The sequence below is a fragment of the Carya illinoinensis genome, chromosome 11 (assembly GCF_018687715.1).
Source record: "Carya illinoinensis cultivar Pawnee chromosome 11, C.illinoinensisPawnee_v1, whole genome shotgun sequence".
Classification (NCBI taxonomy): domain Eukaryota; kingdom Viridiplantae; phylum Streptophyta; class Magnoliopsida; order Fagales; family Juglandaceae; genus Carya; species Carya illinoinensis.
In genome coordinates, this window is record NC_056762.1 from 34,559,577 (window position 1) to 34,581,597 (window position 22,021).

Consider the following 22,021-nt stretch of genomic DNA (forward strand, 5'->3'; position numbering starts at 1 on the left):
GATGAATCAGATCAAAGAATTTTAATAAAAAATAATATATCTACTCGTGAAAATTTTGAAAATTACAGAGGTGGGTTGTTAATAAGATAAAAACATAGAAAACGTGGAAAATTGAATATATATATATAACTTATCATGTGACTTTTTCTGATCTTGAAAAATCACGTGTTAAATGCAAATGGAAAGAAACTATGTATGCCAATCAAAAATATATTCTTTTCTTTGATTTCCTTGAAAATTACTATGTTTCAAAAAATAGTCTGAATGTTTTAAAAACTGATTTTGTCAAGGAAGAAGGAAGAACTACAGTTAAGTCTAGGCATCTTCCTTCAGAGGCAATTGTTATTTCTCATTTAGGTGTTGATTTAACTACTTTACCTTTTAAAGCGTCCAATGCAGAGTCTAATGATCAAGAGATTAACACAATTTTGTCTGAGACAAAAAAGATTATTCAATAGAATAATTTTTCCAATACTTATCTCCAAACCATAGGACAGCAACTGGATAAAATTGAAGAAAAGATAGAAAATCCAATTTCTATCCAAACTTCAAAACCTGTTTCACAGTCTATTAAAAAACTTTTGATTATTTTACCAGAGAAAAGGCCAATCTTTGACCCTGAAACAAAACAGGCCCAGACTCTTGAGAAAATCAACCAAATGCTCAAAAAGATTAAGATTGAAAAACCTTCCTTTAGTAAGACTGAAAAGCATTCTACTAATGCTTTAACCAACAAGGAGAAAGAAGACGATTTTGTTCAAACCACAGATGAAGATTCATCCAAAATCGACTCTTCAACTGTGAGAAACATTGATTTACTTGAAAGGAATTTTCAAGGAAATGACTTACACCTCATTGGTCTTGAATCCAAACTCAATCCAATGAGTTTTACTAGAAATTGGTATTCTAAACCAACCCTCCTGATTTACAATTCGAAGAAAAAATCTTTCAATCCCAGTCTTCTTATTCAGCTGATAAAACTTACGAATGGAATATTGATGGTATGTCTAAACAAGAAATATTAAATACCATGAGTAAAATGTCTTTAGTTGCAAGTGCTTACATTAATAATAATATTAGAGAACCTGACATTGTTGTTATTTTAACTACTGATTTTACTGGAATGATCCGTAATTGGTAGGATAAACACCTCCTACCGGAGACCAGAGAAGGAATCCAACATGCTGTAAAAAAGGATGACAATGGACTTCCTGTTTTTGATCCTTCTATTGACTCTACTCCTTTTGATGGTGTTAACACCTTAATCTATACTATTATTAAGCATTTTATTGGTACTCCTTCTAATATCACAAATCATGTTTCTGATTATTTGAATAATTTGCGATGCCGTTAGATATCTGACTACAGATGGTATCAAGATGTTTTTACCTCCAGAGTAATGCTTCGTGACGACAGTCAAAAGCCATACCATCGATGGTCTACCCCATCTTTTTGCTCTCAAAGTCAAAGATGAACTTACTGATATCTCAAGATTTCTTAATTACGATAATTTCACTTATGGTGATATTTTCAATATAATTAAGAAGCTTGGTATTAGTATATGCAATGATCAACGGATGCTTCGTCAACAGTTAAAAAATAGTAAGAAAGTCAAATACGAAATTGGAACATTTTGTGAACAATTTGGCCTTCCTCCTATTGCTCCTTCTAGACGAAAACCCAGACAGTTTAAACAGTTTACCAAACCTCGTGGCGGTTACAGGAGAAAATCCCGTGATGATTTTTACAAAAAATCACCTAACAAGAAATATTTTTCTAAAAAGAAGAACTTTCAAAATACTTCAAAAGGAAAGTATTTCAATTGTGGGAAGAAGGGACATTTTGCTAATAAATGCACCCAGAAACCCAACAAGCTCAAAAATAAGCTTATGCGTTGAATATTAGTGTCATTGATCAAGAAGAATTATTCCAACTCCTGGAAATGAAAGCTTCTTCCTCTGACATGAATGAGTTCAGCTCTAGTGATTCAGAGTATCACTCAGAATCTGGATCCTCTGATTCTCCCACTATTAAGCTTGGTTGTAACTATACTGATTCTTGTTGTAAACCTACAGGAAAAATAATTAATGTTTTATCCAAAGGTGAAGAACAAGAAAATCTTTTATTAACTATGATTTCGCAAATTCAAAATCTAGAACTTAAACAAGAATACCTTCTTAAGCTCAAGAAGACACTGACTCATCTTGAGTCACAGCTTCCTAAACAAATGATCAATTTTCAAGAAACTTTAGAAAGGTTTCAGAAGAAAAAATCTAAAGAAGTTTCCATCCATGATTTACAAAATGAAGTTAATCTTATCAAAAAAGAGATTATTAAACTCAAGGATTCAAACTCAGTTTTACAGCAAGAGCTTTTATGTGTTAAAATTGACAAACATTTTGATCATGATATCCCTTTTGACGATGAGCAACCTTCTAGTTTTGAGAAAGCTCAAGAGAAATCTTCAGAAAATCAGATTACTTTAATCCGTCATTCTATTCCCCCTAAGTGGTTTTCAAAGGTTAACATTGTTATTGCTCATGATTTTAAATTCTCTGTTATTGCCATGATTAACTCCGGGTCAAATATGAATTGTATCCAAGAAGGATTGGTTCCCAGTAGATATTATGAAAAATCTACCAAAAGATTATCAGCAACAAACAAATCTAGGATGAAGATCAATTATGAGCTAAGTAATGCTCATGTTTGTCAAGATAATGTTTGTTTTAAAATTCCTTCTGTTTTAGTCTGAAACATGTCTGATAAAGTCATTTTAGGAATTCCTTTTATTTCTTCTTTGTATCCTTTCATTTCTAACAAAGATGGTATCACTCCTGATCCTTTTGGACAGAAAGTGAAGTTTACATTTGTTTCAAAATTTGAAATCGACACTAATAAAAGCTTGAAATCTTTGCTTTCAGCAAAGAATCAGCATTTGAATTCCCTCAAACAGGAAATCAAATACAAAAAGATCTCCGAACATTTGTTTAATCCTTTACTTCAATAAAAAATTGCTGACTTTAATCAACGATTAATCTCTGATGTTTGTTCTGATCTTCCTAATGCTTTTTGGCATAGGAAAAAATATGTTGTTTCTCTTCTTTATGTTAAGGATTTCTCTGAAAAAAACATTCCCACTAAAGCTTGCCCTATTCAGATGAATAGTGCAACTTTAAAATTCTATAAACAAGAAATCAAAGATTTGCTTGCTAAAAATATTATTAGACCTAGTAAGTCTCCTTGGTCTTGTGCTGCTTTCTATGTCCAGAAAAATGTAGAAATAGAGAGAGGGACTCCCCGCCTAGTAATCAATTACAAGCCTCTGAATAAAGTCTTAGAGTGGATCAGGTATCCATCCCCAACAAAAATGACTTGATTCTGAGATTGAATGATGCCATAGTCTTCTCCAAATTCGACCTTAAATAAGGGTTTTGGCAAATCCAGATCTGTGAATCAGATATGCTTTCACTACTCCCCTTGGTCACTATGAGTGGAACGTGATGCCCTTTGCCTTAAAAAATGCCCCTAGTGAATTTCAAAATATCATGAATGACATTTTCAATGGCTTCACCCATTTTACCATAGTATATATCGATGACGTTCTCATATTCTCCAAATTCATTGATGAACACTGGAAACATTTGCAATCATTTCTTGATATTATCAGATTAAATGGTCTTGTTGTTTCTGCAAAGAAAATCAATTTATTCAGATCCGTTTCCTTGGTTATGATATTTCAAAAAGTAAAATTAGACCCATCAATCGGGCTATAGAATTTGCTGACAAATTTCCTGATATTATCACTGATAAAAATCAATTACAAAGATTTCTTGGTTCTCTCAATTATGTTGCTGAATTCTATCAAAACATGAGAAAACAATGTAAACCATTGTTTGATCTTTTGCACACTAATCCTCCTGTTTGGACAGATATTCATACCAATCTTATTAAGTAGATGAAGGCATATGTCAAAACTCTACCATGCCTTGGCATCCCTACTCCTGATTCATTCAAAATAGTGGAAACAGATGCCTCAGACATTGGTTATGGTGGCATTCTAAAACAAAAAGTTTCACCAGACTTTTCTGAACAGATTATTCGTTTCCATTTTGGAGTCTGGAACCCTGCATAGCATAATTATAATACTATTAAAAAAGAAATACTTGCTATAGTATTATGCATATCAAAATTTCAAAGTGATTTATTAAATAAGAAATTCCTACTGCGCATTGACTGCATGAGTGCTAAATATGTATTAGAATAAGATGTTCAAAACATTGCATCTAAACATATTTTTGCCAGATGGCAAGCTATTTTAAGTATTTTTTATTTTGGTATTGAGTATATTAAAGGTTCTGATAACTCTATTCCTGATTTCCTTACTCGTGAATTCTTGCAGCAACCATAAGCAAAAAATGAGATAAAGGAAAACAAATTATCCCTGCTCAACCATAACCTATTTCAACCAAATCGACAGCTCCTGTGGACGTTGCCAACCAATTTACTACCTTGGGTAGTATATCACAACCTGCTTCTTTTACTTCAAATGTTTCAACTCCATATGATCCATATGCCAAACCTGTTGCTTCAGCAATAGCAAAGCCTGGTCAATTATTCCTCCTTGCTCCAAAAACCCAGTACATTAAAAAGATGTACTCTTGGAACTTATTCTACATTGAATCCAATCGGTCCATAGACACGGATCCTACAAGATAGCTACCCGCTATTTTCCCCCCAATTTCCACTGGATCATGAAGAATCCAGCTAAAAATCTCCAGTTTTATTCTAGTATTCTAATCCACACTGATTCCTTAGCCATTAAACCCATTTATGATAAAACAGATGATTCCAAATTGATTTATCATACTGCTTATATTCTCAGATTCATCATTGAAGAAGATTGGGGTACACACCCCTCTATTTCCAAAAAACTCTGTGACTCAGAAATTGCTTATAATTATTATGACTACATTGATGCCTGGTTCAGGTTCATGCTTTTCTAGACATCAGATATGTTACATTCATGATTTTTTAACTTTGATAAGAATTTTAGAGGAAAAATTCTACTATGGTTCAATAAATGGTGGCACCAATTTAGACTCATTCCTAACATTTTCTCAAAGGAACTCTAACGTGCCTACAAATCCTTTATTCAAGCAATCTCTCCAAAGTTGGATGCATATGAGGCTAAATTTCCATATTGCATTCATTTTAGTAAAAGATTCAAACCTCCATGGATCCTGAAATGATCTTATGAGAAAAATGGTGATCTATTACATAGGTTTGCCTTCGTTAAATGGTGGGACAGGTTTCCTCATATGGCAAACATGATCAATACTATTTCTAAAGAGTTTGGTCAGACTACCCTTAATCTGAAAAACTCTGAAGACTTTCCTACTATTGACCGATCAACGCCTGAATATCCATTAATCCAGGCACCAACCAGCTCGACCACTTCAAAGAAGAAAGCAAATATTTCTTCTTCCCAGAAGTATGTTCAATCCTCAAAGTCCAAGAAGAAGAATGTCCCCACAGGACTAACAAAGAAGGATTTAATTCACCTACTCCAACAGTCGCTGAAGGAAGATAGCTCTAACCCAGAATTAGAAGCCTCCTACAGTAACACATTTGGACATGATTCAGAAGACACTCCAAGACTATCTGATGACTGATCCGCCATTATTCAGCTGACAGACAACTACCTTGATTCATAGGATTGAATACATTGTTGAATCACGAGCAACATGTTTACTGTACCTCTACTCAAGATTGTGTACCTCTACTCAAGATTGTGTACAGTACCATCTACTTTTACTTTCACTGTATCTCTACTTTAATGATTGTATACAGTGCTTCCTTGCTCTATAAAAGGAAAGTCTGGCTTCAGCATGAGGCACAACTTTTTTTAGAGCTTCTTCCTCAACTCTAGGTACTACGCCCAGAGTCTCTCTGTTAAACCCTCTAGAAAAGTTACCCCGGGACAAGTCTCGACACACTCACTAACATGCCTATTTAGCCCCCATGGTGAGCCATCAGCATGCCATGGCCCATGCCATGGCAAGCCCACAGACCAGCCAGCCATCAGCTCGGCCAGCATGCTTCAGTATGCTCGTGAGGCTGTTGGCCCCCCCTTGGTGCCGCACAGCATGCACCAGCATGCTGGCGAGGTTAGTGGGTTGGTCTGCCAACCTAGCTCGACCAGCCAGCACGCCAGGCTAGGGTGCATGGCCAGGCCACCTGCCTGGCCTGCACGTCCAGCAAGCAGGCCAGCATGCCCAGTCGGCCAAGCCACCTGCCTGGCCAGCACGCCTAGCTAGCCAGGCCACTTGCCTGACCAACACGCCCAGCCAACCAACCAGGCCACCAGCCTGGCCAACAGGCCCAGCAGGCCAACCAGCCAGCCAAGCCACCTGACTGGCCAGCAGCATGACCAGCATGCAGGCCATGCTAAGCCATGCATGCTGCACATCAGCACCAGCCATGCAGCAAGACCAGACCAACCGGCCAGCAACCATGGCACTAGCCATGTGGCCAGACCATGGCTAACCAGCCAGTGCCCATGGCTCATGCCATGGGCCATTTTCAGCACCGGCCAGCACCAATAAGGTCGTGGGTCCCACATGGGCCCCACAGCCAGAATTTTATCAACATTTTATTATTTTAATAAAATCATCTAGTATTTATATATTTCATTATTTCCTTGTTTTAGTACAACTAGGAATTAATTCCTTTCTAGAATTTATTTCCTTGTTCAAGCACCATTAGGACTCTCCCCTTGTAAGCCTATATAAAGGCCACCTTAGTCTCATATTTCATTATCTTTTGACAAATTTCCTTTGTGGTTGGCTAATTTGTTCTTGAGATCTCCTTCAGTGCTTGGCACTTGGGCTATTTGGGTGCAACCCGTGTGAATCCCAAATAGAGAATCAACACCTGGACGTTTGTGGACGGGTGTTGCTTCATCTATCAATCTATGAGCAAGTTTGTTTCTCTTTTCCATTATTGAATTTCAATCTTGTTATTTACTTGCTATTTGCATTACTCTTTTTGCACTTAACATTATATCACACGCCCCATATCATCCCAACACTAGATCTACTTTGCCAAGTAGATCTAGCCTTGTTGGATTATTCCCTTCATATTTCCTTCACTTCCATATCATTCCATCACCATCTTATCATCCATATACCTTCCATAATCCTAGATCTAAACCCATTTCATCATAAAGTCCTAGATTTATACTAGATCTAGTGCCTCCATATTCCCTACCATAAACCCTAGCCTCCATAAGGATTTCCTATATTTTAGGAAACCTTAAACCCTAGCCTCACTTCCATATTTACCATAATACCACCCAAGGGGCGCCTACCATAGCCTAATCACACCATTCGGCCATCATCATACCATACCATACCATACCATCATCATCCCATACACCATACCATCCCACCAAGATCCAATTCACAAACCACAAACACCGATCATCCATATTCACCAAATCTCATCATTCAAGTCTAGACTCAAGTAAGAAGGCGAGCAAGAAGGATAAGCTCATCGGTCATAGTTGGGTAAAGCGGATATAGAGAACCATAGTGTTTAGGGACTAGACCGAGGTCCCTAACATTAATTGGTACTTTCATTGAGAGGCTTGCCTATTTCATTAAGGCTTGCCTCTTTTCATTGATAGTCTTGCCCATTTCATTGTGAGCATTGCTTTACTCGGAGATCAAGAGAAGTCATTACCATGCAAGAGAGTACAACGGGGCCCGAGAGGCCAAGTGGTTCCCATAGGGACCGAATTGAAGTGCTAGAAGGTCAAAGTACACGGATCCATAGCGTCTTTGATGAGGTCATGACTATTTTGGCCGAATTAAGGATTGCCATGAATGTAAGCAACCGGAACAATGAAGAGAATAGAAGGGCCATTGAAATTTTGAAGAGAGAAAGGCATGAAGACATTGAAAGAATTGAAAGGAGACTAGCTGAAGGGCGTGGCCAAGGGCCACCACCTCGGCCCAATGAACCAAGGCACGATGCCTTTGTTGATGGGGTTGAGACAAGTGTTACCGAGTCCATGCAAGAGCCATAAAGAGGTGAGTTTCGAAGAGGTAGTCGTGTTGAGAATGACCATGTGGCGGTTGAGAGGTGGATCCTGAATCCACTACATCACACTAGATCCCCTAGTGTGAGAGAAGAACCACAAGATGTGAGATTTCAAGAGCCACAAAGAGAAGAAGAGCATGAGGCCGCATATGCTCGTGAGAGGGAGAGGCCTTACGACCGTGGAGACCACCAAGAGAGAAGACGTCATCACCATGATAGAGATGGAGGACATTATGGGCGACGATATGATAATAAGTACCATGATGATAAAAGAGGAAACCGGCCTTATGACCAGGAACCCAAGAGACCAAAGGTGGACTTTCCTAAGTTCAATGGTGGGGATCCTTATGAATGGCTTGAGAAAGTCGATCACTACTTTCACACTTATGAAGTACCAAGGAGAGAAAGAGTGTCAACGGCATGTTTTTACTTGGAAGAAAAAGCAAGCAAGTGGTGGAGGTAGATCCGGGACCAATATGAGAATGAGAGGAGAAGATTAGGTTGGACGGCTTTTGAAAAAGAGTTCCTCATGCAATTTGGGCCATCTCCTACCATTAACCACCATGGCCAACTTGCCAAGTTGAGGCAAGAAGGTAAAGTGCATAGTTACATTGAAGAGTTTAGGCAACTACAAACTCTTGTGAGAGGGTGGTCCGAGGAGGCCCTTGTGGGCACATTTGTGGATGGGTTGAAGCCTTGGATAGCCAAGGAAGTTAAGTTGAAGCAAACCTCTAAGATTCAAGAAGCTATGAAGATGGCGGAGATACTAGAAGAGAGCACTAATATGAAGAAACGTCAATCTAAGGAAATTGGAAGTAAGGTTACTACACCCTTGCAAACCATTGTTCCTTGGAAAGGCAATGAGGAAATAAGAAATGCTTCTAAATCTAAGCCACTTGAAGTGAAAAAGCTTTCAAGAGAAGAGGTCCAAGATAGAATAAAGAAGGGCCTTTATTTTAAGTGTATAGAAAAATGGGGCATGGGGCACAAATGTAGATAAGGGCAAGTATACATGTTGGTTGATGAGAGAAGTGAGGAAGAAGATGATGGTTATTTTGTGGAATCCTCTAACCAAGAGAACAACCAAGAGGAGACCAAAGTGAACAAAGATTACGAGGAGGCCGAGTTGTACCTTTATACCTTGATAGGGACCCAAAAACATACCTCCATGAGGGTAATGGCATGGATAGAAACAATTGAAGTCCCTTTGTTGGTAGATATTGTCTCCATACACAACTTCATCAACGCCACCCTTGTTGCCAAGGTTGGGTTGAATCCGATTGTTATAGAGCTATTTGAGGTAAAGATGGCTAGTGGGGACAAGATGAAATGTGAAGGGCTAGTGAAAGAAGTAAAAATGAATGTGCAAGGAGTGAGAGTAGTGGCGGATTTACACATACTTCCTTTGGTGGAGCTTGATGTTGTATTGGGCAATCCATGGCTCAAGAGCCTTGGAAGGGTAGTGCTTGACTACAACAAATGGACCATGGAATTCAAGCTAGGGTCCAAGAAGAATGTATGGGTAACTTTAGCATCCAATGAGGCCAAGTCGGGTGAGGCATCAATGTTATAAAAATTGGGCAAATGAGGGGCACATTGTTTTGCCATGGAGATGGCTAAGGGAGAGAATGAGGAGAGGGCATTGGCATTTTCAAATTTAATCCTTGAGGGCAAGGATGTTCTTAAAGGGAGGGGGAATGTTAGACCCTCTAGAAAAGTTTTCCCGAGACAAGCCTCGACACACTCACTAACATGCCTAATCAGCCCCAATGGTGAGCCATCAGCATGCCATGGCAAGCCCACGGACCAGCCAGCCAACAGCTCGGCCAGCATGCTTCTGCACGCTGGTGAGGCTGTTGGCCTCCCCTTGGTGCCGCACAGCATGCACCAGCATGCTGGCAAGGTTAGTGGGCTGGTCTGCCAGCCCAGCTTGGCCAGCCAGCACGCCCAGCAGGCAAGCCAGCACGCCAGCCAGCCAGCCCAGCGTGCATGGCCAAGCCACTTGCCTGGCCAGCATTATTTTTAAAATCGTACCATACCGGCCGGTACGGCCGGTATATTCCGTATCGGTCATCGGACCGGTACATAAATTATATATATTTCGTACCGGTTCAAATACCGGTCTTACCGGCCGATATTTCAGCCTGTACCGGCCTATATACCAGCCTGTACTGGCCGGTATTTCGGTCTCTTTTTTTTTTCATTTTTTCAAACTACAAATTCATTTTTTTACCCCCAATTTAGACTAAACTATTTATAATTTATATAGATATATGTATTTATGTATAATTTATTTATATATAAATTATTATTTTGAAATATCATTAATATATATATTTATATATATAATTTCTTTATATATCGACTATCCGAAAATGGTACACAAAACGGTACCGGTACTGAAATATTTCATTCCAATGCCTTGACCGGTAGGGCATCCGGTACGATATTCAAAACATTGTTGGCCAGCACGTCCAGCAGGCAGGCCAGCATGCCTAGCCGACCAAGCCACCTGCCTAGCCAGCACGCCCAGCCAGCCAGGCCACCTGCCTGACCAGCACTCCCAGCCAACCAGCCAGGCCACCAGCCTGGCCAGCACGCCCAGCAGGCCAGCCAGCCAGCGAGGCCACCTGCCTGACCAGCAGCATGACCAGCATGCTAGGCCATGCATGCTGCCCATCAGCACCAACCATGCAGCAGGACCAGACCAACAGGCCAGCAACCATGGCACCAGCCATGTGGCCAGACCATGGCTAACCAGCCAGCGTCCATGGCTTATGCCATGGGCCATTTTCAGCACCGGCCAGCACCAATAAGGCTGTGGGTCCCACATGGGCCTCAAAGCCAGAATTTTATCAACATTTTATTATTTTAATAAAATCATCTAGTATTTATATATTTCATTATTTCCTTGTTTTATTACAACTAGGAATTAATTCCTTAGGCTAGTGTTACTAGGAATTAATTCCTTTCTAGGATTTATTTCCTTGTTCAAGCACCATTAGGACTCTCCCCTTGTAAGTCTATATAAAGGCCACCCTAGTCCCATCTTTTATTATCTTTTGACAAATTCCCTTTGTGGATTGCTTATTTGTTCTTGAGATCTCCTTCGGTGCTTGGCACTTGGGCTATTTAGGTGCAACCCGTGTGAATCCTAAATAGAGAATCAACACCTGGATGTTTGTGGACGGGTGTTGCTTTATCTATTAATCTATGAGCAAGTTTGTTTCTCTTTTCCATTATTGAGTTTCAATCTTGTTATTACTTGTTATTTGCATTACTCTTTTTGCACTTAACATTATATCACACGCACCATATCATCCCAACACACTAGATCTACTTTGCCAAGTAAATCTAGTCTTGTTGGATTATTCCCTTCATATTTCCTTCACTTCCATATCATTCCATCACCATATTATCATCCATATACCTTCCATAATCCTAGATCTAAACCTCTTTCATCATAAAGTCCTAGATCTACACTAGATCTAGTGCCTCCATATTCCCTACCATAAACCCTAGCCTCCATAAGGATTTCCTATATTTTAGGAAACCTTAAACCCTAACCTCACTTCCATATTTACCATAATACCACCCAAGGGGCGCCTACCATAGCCTAATCACACCATTCGGCCATCATCATACCATACCATACCATACCATCATCATCCCATACACCATACCATCCCACCAAGATCCAATTCACAAACTACAAACACCCATCATCCATATTCACCAAATCTCATCACTCAAGTCTAGACTCAAGTAAGAAGGCGAGCAAGAAGGATAGGCTCATAGGTCATAGTTAGGTGAAGCAGATCTAGAGAACCATAGTGTTTAGGGACTAGACTGAGGTCCCTAACACTCTCTTCTCCCTCACCTTGCTTCTCTTCTTCTCATCTCTAACCTCTCCAGATATTCTTCTGCAATCTTGTTTAAACTTGTTTATATTAATAAACTTGTTTATTTTCAGTAATTGTTTATTTTATTATTTATTTTCTGCAATCATATTTATATTTCAGTACTGCATACATGCATTGGTAGGCTGAGCCGCAACATTTTCTTGTCATGTTTAATTCTTGCCAATAATTTTGTGCTTCACTTCTTCCCTTCGGCTCTTACTTCCGCATCTCTTTTTGGTATATATATATATGGTCCTTCAATAGTTGATTCTGTTTAAATGAAGTAATTTTTGAAAAAGATGGCTGAATCAGATCAAATAATTTTAATAAAAAAATAATATATCTACTTGTGAAAATTCTGTAAATTAGAGAGGTGGGTTGTGAATAAGATAAAAAGATTGAAGTTATGCAAAATTGAATTTATATATATACTCATTTGATTGTTGATTCTGTTTGAAGAAATTACTTTTTGAAAAATATAGGTGAGAGATATTGTTAATAAGATAAAAACAAAGAAAATATGCAAAATTGAATTTATATATGTAGTCATTCAATTGTTGATTCTATTTAAAAAAATTAATTTTTCAAAAAGATTGTTGAATCAGATTGAAGAATTTTAATTAAAAATAATATATCTATTTGTTAAAATTCTATAAATTAAAGAGGTGCATTGTTAATAAGATAAAAACCAATAATTTCTGATAACGTTCAACAGCTATTGACACCACCATAATACCATTGACATTGGTCAGCATGATGTGCTTGTCCTTGCCTTGTATGGTGGAAGCCTTTAACAACATATGGAGAGAGGGACCTTAACTACCATATATAGAATCTAAGATGTGAAAAATAGGGACTAAACATGATCTAATTTCAGAAAGAAGTAAAGTGCTTATTTTCTCCAAATAAGTATAAATTGGCGCTTTCATCATTTCGTTCTTGTTTTTTTTTTTTTTTAACAAAATATTGCTTTTACTAGTTTTGAAAACAAATGGATTATGTACATGCGTGTAAAAATAAATCAACATGGACAGTTGCGTTAGAATAAGCTCAACGTACTCTCCGCCCATCTTATAAATCAAACTACATTATAAAAAATAAAAATCTCTTCTTGTTAAACTTCTCACTATTGTGGATTGTCTCAGACTTTCTATCTTGTGCATTGATAGAACTTAAGTGTTGTAGGAGAAATTAACAATATTAAATATAATCTACCAAACCAATATAGATGTAAATAAGCTATAGGGTACAAATCTAGAATACCAGAGAATCTGGACTTGCGGTACAGATCATGACACTTCTTCCAATCATCTAACTTCATATATTCCTGATCTATCTGTTAATAGTAGGAGGATGCAATGAAAAAAGCTCTAAATCCCATTTCTTTTTTCACAAGACATTCAACTTCTGCCATGATTATTTTTAGCTCTCACAACCATGCACATAGCACAAATGTTGGCCTATATAATTTGCCAAAGGTTACAGATAAATTATACAGTGTTCCACTCATATAAGAGTAAGAATAATATAGACACGAAAAATCAAGTTTGCTAATTTTGATCCCTAAGAGGAAGAGAAACAAGCCCATAAAGAACCAAAGCTAGATATGTTGAAGTTGCAGTAGTTTTGAATGGTATTCTTCCTTTATCATTCATTAAGACCATGGCTTCGTAAATTGGCAAGGCATTCAGCACTACAAAATCTGCTAAGAACATCTGCAGAAACAGACCCTCCATTTTGCTGCCTCTTAGAACTTGTACAAGCCCTCATAGGAAATGATACCAAGTTGATAATGGTTGTCGTTATTGATGGCACAAACATGTTTCATGAGGCTCCAAACTGGAACATACCTTGTCCATATCTTTTGCTTTATTCATCGTCAATCACTTTTCTTGTCAAACCAAAACCATATGTGGAAATGCCTAAACATATGAAGAAGAACTTAAGGCATCCATACCCACTGCCGATTGGAGAACTTAAGGCAGCTGGGTTGTTACAGCCATTGCCAATTCCCACTAAATAATGGAGTGATATCTCCGTAGATTTTATTTATGCTCTTCATGTTTCAAAGGGAGTTTCTATTATTTTTGTGGTGGTTGATCGATTTACAAAATATGCTCATTTTTTTTACCATTATGTCACCCTTACACTGCAGCTTCAGTACCCAAGCTCTTTATTTATAAGATCTTCAAGTTGCATGGTATGCCAACAACTATTTTAATAGATAGGGAAGTAACAAGGTTTGGAAACCTTGATTTGTGCAAAAGAACAATGACACTGAGATGAAGATCTCTCTAGTATATCTTTACTGAAGGATCAATGCACTATTTATACAACAGATTTGTACAAATTAGAATCAAGGAGCATATTCTAAAGAGACCATAATAGGTATATACAAAGATATTGATTGTTTTCCTTGTTGATTTGTCTTACTGCATTGGCTTGAAGGTGCTTTGCGTGATTTGCTTGGTATTTCCATAGCAGAGGAATTATCCTTAGCATGCCCCGCAAGCTAACCATGATGGAAGAGGAGACGGAAAGCTTGGACAAAAAAATAGGAATTAAGGTCGTGAAACACTTTTGGTGAAGAGATTAGCAACTTGGAGATTAGATGGAATAAATTGAACACATAAGAGACTAGCAATTACCTTCTCTCGTACAAAGTTATAGTCCAAATCAATGTGCTTAGAGTGAGCATGGGAAATGGGATTAGCATACATAGAAATTGCACTGCAATTATCGCAGAGGATTTTAGAAGTATCCGAAAGAGGAACGTGAAGATCATGAAGCAAATGTGTGAGCCAAGTGACTTTAGCTACAATGAGAGCAAGTGAGCGATACTCCAATTCTACTCTACTACAAGAGACAGTAGGCTGTTTCTTAGCACACCACAATGGATCGATAAAGGGTTTGATTAAAGAATGTAGAGCTAGCTTGAGTGAGCTTTTGACCAACTACCATATGAGTAGCAATAGGTTTGCAATTAGCCATATCTGCATGCTGGAGGATGTCAACAACATATTTGGTTCGACTAAGAAACAAACCAGAGGAGGTAGATTGAACCTCAATGCTAAAGAAATAATGAAGAGACCCAAGATCCTTCATAGTGAATTATTTGCCGAGACGAGCAATGAAATGGTGAGGAGTTGAGAGTTGCTGTCGGTAACAACAATGTCATCAACATAAAGGAGAAGATAAATGGTCCCAGTAGATGTGGGAAGCAAAAATGTAATGAACCGATGGAACCAAGCACAAGGGGCTTGTTTAAGACAATAAACAGCACATTGGAGCTGACAAACGTGATTAGGAAAACAGGGATAAACATAGCCTAGGGGTTGATCCATGTAAACCTCTTCTTTAAAAGTGCCATGAAGAAAGACGTTCTTAACATCAAGCTGACACGCAATGGCCAACCAGTGGAAGTGGTGAGAGAAAGAATTAGATACACAGTGGCAACTTTCACAACGAGACTAAAAGTTTCATCATAATCAAAACCAGGGAGTTGAGTGTATCCTTTAGTAACAAGTGCGCTTTGTAGTGCTTAACAGAACCATTAGGAAGCAGTTTGGTGCAGAAGACCCAACAACATCCCTCAACAGTTTTGTCAAGAGGGTGAGGAGCCAAGGACCAATTATGATTTGTGTGCAATGCTTGAATTTCTTCATCCATGGCTGATACCCACTCAGAGTGCTAGTAGGCAGATTTGAATCCTCGGGGTTCCTTCAAAGCAAATAATGATTGAAAAAATCGGTGTCAGTGGCAAGCTTGTGACACCGTGATAGGCTTTGGGCTTGGAAATTCTAGACTTGAAGTGAGTAGTCATAAGATTAGTTTTGCATGAAGTAGAGATAGCAAGGCAATCCGTAGCATGCGAGGGCAGCATAGATGCAGAAGAAGGAGTAGCAGCAACCATTGTTGGAGAAACAGAGGAGGAGGGCAAAACAAGAACACAAGGATCAGCAGTACTTGGAACATAGGGAGCAGCAGCAGGTGATGGAACACTAACAAACCTTGTAGAAGATAAAGAAAAACTAACAGAAGAAGGTGAAGGTAAAGAATAAGTTAGGTCTAAAATGTGAGAAAATCATTCAAGGGACTGAAAGAGACTGAAGAATCACCTGCAAAAGGGAAGTAAGATTCATCAAATGCAACATAACGAGAGACAAAAACACATTGAGTTTGACGATCTAAACAGCAAAAACTTTATGCATGGAGCTATACCCAACAAAGACACATGGAGTGAACTTAGAAGCAAGCTTGTGCAGTGCATGGTGAGGACGATAAGGGTAACACTAGCAACCAAACATACGAAAATGAGTGTAGTAGGGTGACGTACCATAAAGCACTGCAAATGGTGACTAACCTTTGAGAGTCAATGTTGGAAGCTGATTAATGATGTATACAGCCATAGAGAAGACTTCAACTCAAAGGGATGAGGGCACATGAGCTAAAAAGGAGAGTAAGGCCCGTTTCGATAACGTGACGATGCTTCCATTCAGCGGCCATTTTGGGTAGTTGTATAGGGACAAGTGAGACGATGCTCAATGCCATGAGAGGCCAAGTATTGCTGGAACTAGTGGTTGGCAAATTTGTTGCCACCATCACTTTGGAAGGACTTGAGAGAGTGAGAAAATTGATTTTGAATATGGGTATGAAATTTAACAAAAGTGGTAAAGAAATTAGATTTTTGCTGAAGAGGATAAAACCACGTAAAGCAAGAATGATCATCGACAAAAATAACATAATATCAAAAATCAAATGAAGAAACAATGGGAGAAGGACCCCTTAAATCAAAATGAATTAATTCAAATGGAACAGCACTATGTTTTTCATTAATGGAGAAAGATAGACGATGACTTTTGCCTAATTGGCAGCTACTACATAAACTTGAAGATAATAAGGAAGGAGAAGAAGAAAGAGAGATAACATCATCTTTATTAAGAGTTTCAACAGTGAGCTTAGCAGTGTGACCCAAACTACCAAATATCAAAGGGTGCATGAAGACTGGTATCATGCAAAGAAGTGAGAAGAGCGCATGGTTTAGAACAAAGAGGTCGTGCTTCAAACTACCGGTTCGTGAAGGTCCTATATAGTAAATCCAGAACAAAAAAATAAATAAATAAATAACTAAGCACTGATTATCAGAGGTTAATTTACTAATGGAGATTAAATTTGTGGTGATAAAGGGAACAACAAGAACGTCATTTAAAACCAGAGAGCCTGAGGAAGAGGTGTGAGAGAGGGAACCCGTGTGTGTAAAGGGACGAGAAGCACTATTACCAACAACTACTCGATCTGAGCTTAGGTAAGGAGAAACATTTGACAACTGATCAACATCATTAGTCATGTGGGAAGAGGCACCATTGTCAGTGTACTAGTCAGAATCTCGAGAATCTTGAATAAAACAAGAGGAAAAAGCTTCAGCAACATTAGCGGTCTGAGAGCTTTCATAACATTCCCAAAAGATAGAAGCAAGATGACCAACTTTCCCACAAATTTGGCAAGTTGGCCGAGATGATAGTGGAGGGCACGAGCTTGTGTGCTAGTTTTGAGAATTGCAATTGGAGAATGGAGGGCCACAACTACATCCATAACAGCCATCATTGCGACTACGGCGAGCACCACAAGAGGAGTGCTTGCTTCCTCATTGAGTAGTGAAGGCAGTCAGTGATCTTGCTTAAGATTCAAGAAACTTAACAAAAAAATCATGGCTTTGAGCTTTTGGCACAAGGTCCTTGAACAGACAGTGGTGTTTGAGACATCATAGTGGTAGAAAAGGAAGAGAAGTCAATCCCTAAACCACCAAGAAACCATTGCACCTTGTCAGTATCATCAACAGGTCAACCATGGCATGAAGTTGATCACATTGAATTTTGAAGGCTCTTGAATATTCATCAACACTATGGGTGCCTTTCTTCATTAGTTGGAGTTCATCCTTTAATTGGATCTCTCAAGTTTTGGACTTATGAGAGAATAAGGCTTCAAGTGTTTGCCAGACATCAAAAGCACATGTTAAGCCTAAGACTTCAATCATCGCTTCTTCCGTAAGAGAGGAAAAAATTAAGCTGAGACTGAGTTGATCAGTCTAGTGCCAAAGAAGATACTGAGGATTTGGGATGGATTTAAGATTACAATCAACAAACCTAAGTAGATTTTGGCTTGTAAGGAGAGAAAGAAATTGAATCTTCCAAAGCAAATAGTTGGTGGACCTGAGTTTGATGGATAACATATGAACCATTGTGTTAAAAGGCAGGGAAGTGGAGGAAGAGTGGCAGTCCACGAGGGAAAAAAAAAGGCCCTGGATGTAGGTCCTAGGTATTCTCCGATACCATGACTAGGTTTGGAAACCTTTATGTGTGCAGAAGAACAATGACAGTGAGATGAAGATCCCTCCAGTATATCTTTACTGAAGGATCAATGCACTATTTATACAATAGATTTGTACAAATTACAATCAAGGATATTATAAAGAAACTGAAAAAGGTATATACAATGATATTGATTATTGCTTTCCTTGTTGATTTGTCTTGTTGCATTGACTTGAAGGTGTTGTGCGTGATTTGCTTGATATTTCCATAGCAGAGGAACTATCCTTAATAAGATGTCACTTTCACGAGTAGTTTTTGGAAGGAGCTTTTCATATTGCATGGTACTAAGCTACATTTTCATTCTGCTTATCACTCTCAATCAGATGAGCAAATTGAAATAGTTAGAATTTGTTTGGTTATGTAGTTTAAATGAGATGATATGAGATACTTTGAATAGGAGGAAATTTTTTTAGTTAAGATGAGATGAGATGGCTTTTAAAAAAATGTATGTTTGGATAATGAGATGAGATGATATGATTTTAATTTTTTAGAAATTTGATAAAGTGATGGGTCCCACCAATTTCGGAAAAGTATTTTTAACTATTGGGTTGAAAATATTATGAATATATTAAAAATAAGTAATATCTATTATTAATTTAAAAACTCATAAATATTTTTACTTTTCCAAAATATATTTTTATATTATTATATTATGACCTATTTATTGTACTATATTTTGTAAAATTTGAAATATAATTTTCTAATTATATAATACAATAAAATAAAAAATTCTAATAGATAATTACGTATATTAAAAATGTGGCAGTTAGCGTTACTATAGTATTAATGTAGTGTTATTGTAGTGTTAGATAAAACATCAAAAATGAGATAAGATTTTATTTTCAAGCATTTATATAGGCAGATGAAAGATGAAGTACTACTCAGCTGAGATAGTTTGTATCTCATCTACTCACCCAAATTGGGCCTTAATAGTGTGTTCAACAGTACCTCAGATGTTTTGTTTATAACAGACCTAAGTAGTGGATCCATTGGCTTCTTTTAGTTGAGTCATATAAACTATCTCCATGAAGTCTTCGTGTAGAAAAGCATTTTGCAAATTTAGTTGGCATATGTGCTAGTCCTATTTATGAGTGACAGCAAGTGATAGTACCAACCGAATGTGCTAGTTTTTTATAACCAGACTGAAAGTTTCTTTATAGTCTAATCCTAGTTGTTGGTGGAAACTCTTGTTAGTTGGAGCAGCCAAATTGGACAGATGGACTTGGAATGGAAAACAATTTTCATAAAAAAGAACATGTCATGAGACATAGATCATGCCCTTAGTGTATAAACAAAAATATCCTTAGTGGCATGTGGACACCACGCACCTCCTTTGACAGAAGCCATATCCACTAAACACATTGGCCCAATTAATTCTCCACCCTCAAATCTTTCAGATTTGCCTAGCATAACTGTGACTTGGCCAATGTGTGAGTCTCATGTGTCAGTGTAGATTTCAAAGTTTCACTGATTTCTTAAAAAATCATTTTTGCCTCTTTCTTCATCATTTTCCTAAAATTAGGAGCTAACATATCCTTATATCGAAAAGGGAAAAAAAAAATAGAACCATTAAGGTCCAATTATTACCACCACTCTCATTATCCCTTAGTAGTCTCCTCATGTCACAACCCACGAGCTCCATCTTTTTTTCTTCAACCCTAAACATAAGAACCCCATATATGCTTTTAGGAGAGTTTGGAGTACTTTTACAATGATGTGTAGAGCGACGCGTTTAATTTTTTTTTTTTTTTTTTTTAATTTTCTAGCACTTTAATATAAGATCTATCTTCCATCACCCAAGGATCGTGACCATGAGGAAGTGGATCTCCCCAACAATCACTCCATATCAATGAAGTGCAATCCACCAACCACCATGGTCTCTGGCTTTGGGTTCATAATTCGCTTATCAGATTGTACTAAAACTGGCACTTTGTTAAGCTTCCCCTTGGGGGAAAAGGTAGGGAACATTTATTTTTCTACAATGCCCGTCTTTTATTTTCTTTTGTGATGTACTAGTTTTAATGAGTGTTTGTCAGGATCCCCCACCCTCTATTCATATATTCATCTATATGTTATTCATTATCTATTGAGCTTGCTTAGACAAAAACAAAACAAAACGAGAGAGAGAGAGAGAGGAAACAATAGAGTCTAGACTCTATGCAACAGCAAAAATGCAAAATAGTAGGAAGACGCATTAATGAACAAACCTCTAAATCCCAGTTCCTTTTTCACAAGAAATCCAACTTCTGCCATGCTTATTTTGAGCTCTCACAACCACATAGCACAAAGGCTGGCCCATATAATTTGCCAAAGGTTATAGATAAACTATATAGTGTTCCACTCATATAAAAGCAAGAATGGTTTAGATAGTAAAAGAAAATCTGCTAATTTCAATTCCCAAGAGGAAGAGAAACTAGCTCATAAAGAGCCAAAGCTAGACATGTTGAAGTTGCAGTAGTTTTGAATGGTATTCTTCCTTTATCATTCCTCAAGACCATGGCTTCATAAATTGGCAAGGCATTCAGCACTACAAAACCTGCTAAGAACATCTGCAGAAACAGACCCTCCATTTTGTTGCCTCTTAGAGCTTGTACAAGCCCCATAAGAAATGATGCCAAGTTGATAATGGCTGCCGTTATTAGTGGCACAAACATGTTTGATGAGGCTCCAAACTCCAACATACCTTGTCCATATCTTTTGCTTTGTTCATCATCGATCACTTTGTTGGTCAAACCGAAACCATATGTGGAAATACCTAAACATTTGAGGAAGAACTCAAGGCATCCAAACCCGAAGGCTGTAAGCCCCCTTATCATCCACATTCTCTGATCATTCCACCACTTTTGAACTGTTCCATCTCCTATCAAAAATTCAAGGAGATCTTGTCCATAGGCTCCAAGGACAAGAAACACATACAAGATAAAACTTGGCTCTGACAGCTGCAACATATTTTCACAATAAGTAAAACCCAAATGGATAAAAGGTCGAAATAGAAAAGGAGGGGCATCGTTGAAACGATTGAGTGAATGGATTAAAATTTTCTGTCAACTAGGTTTTTAGGATAATCACCAAAAACTAAAATAATTAAAACAAACCCCTCCCCTTTGACTACCAAAAAATCTGTAATAATCATATTTTTCAAAAGATAATATTTGGTTTTTGTTCAAATTCAAAATCTTATATCAAATTTAAATTAAAAGAAAATTATTTTCAAAATAAAATTAAATTAAATTAAAAAAAGAAACAAATCTTAAAAGCTTGACCATGAAAATTTCTAAAGAGAAATTATATTTGAAATTCTGGAGTGTGCAGTCTCTGCATACTCCCTTCGAAAAAATGGGTAAATCTAGACTCCACATGAAAAAGTAATATTTTAAATGGTGGCCCTCACTTTTTCTTTAAAGAGAATATGCGAAGGGACTGCACACTTCAAGGTTGTATATAGCATTACCCATTTCTTTAAATTCAAAAGCTATATATATGGAAATGTGATAGTAATATTTTTCTATTCATAAAAAATAGACTTATATTAGTAGCTAAGAGCATCCTTATTGGTTTAGGCATACTACAACTTTAGCTAAAATTTAGCTAATATGTCCCTTCAAACTCCCACAATGGATTAGGCATTGGTATGTGAGTATGTTGAGT

The 22,021-nt window shown here is 37.7% G+C and overlaps 1 protein-coding gene across 3 annotated transcripts in view; it reads right to left on the reverse strand.

Moving 5' to 3' along the window:
- LOC122282056 (cellulose synthase-like protein G3) overlaps positions 1-22,021 on the reverse strand; it is a 47,382-nt gene that overhangs the window by 19,706 nt on the left and 5,655 nt on the right. For 2 of the 3 annotated variants that reach the window (XM_043093982.1, XM_043093981.1), the window contains exon 6: positions 20,546-21,312. The exons of the other annotated variant lie outside the window; for it this stretch is intronic. In XM_043093982.1, coding sequence (XP_042949916.1) covers positions 20,764-21,312 — 549 coding nt within the window. In that variant the 3' untranslated portion in view covers positions 20,546-20,763. Of the gene's footprint in view, positions 1-20,545; positions 21,313-22,021 lie in introns of those variants that run through there. 3 annotated transcript variants of the gene reach the window in all.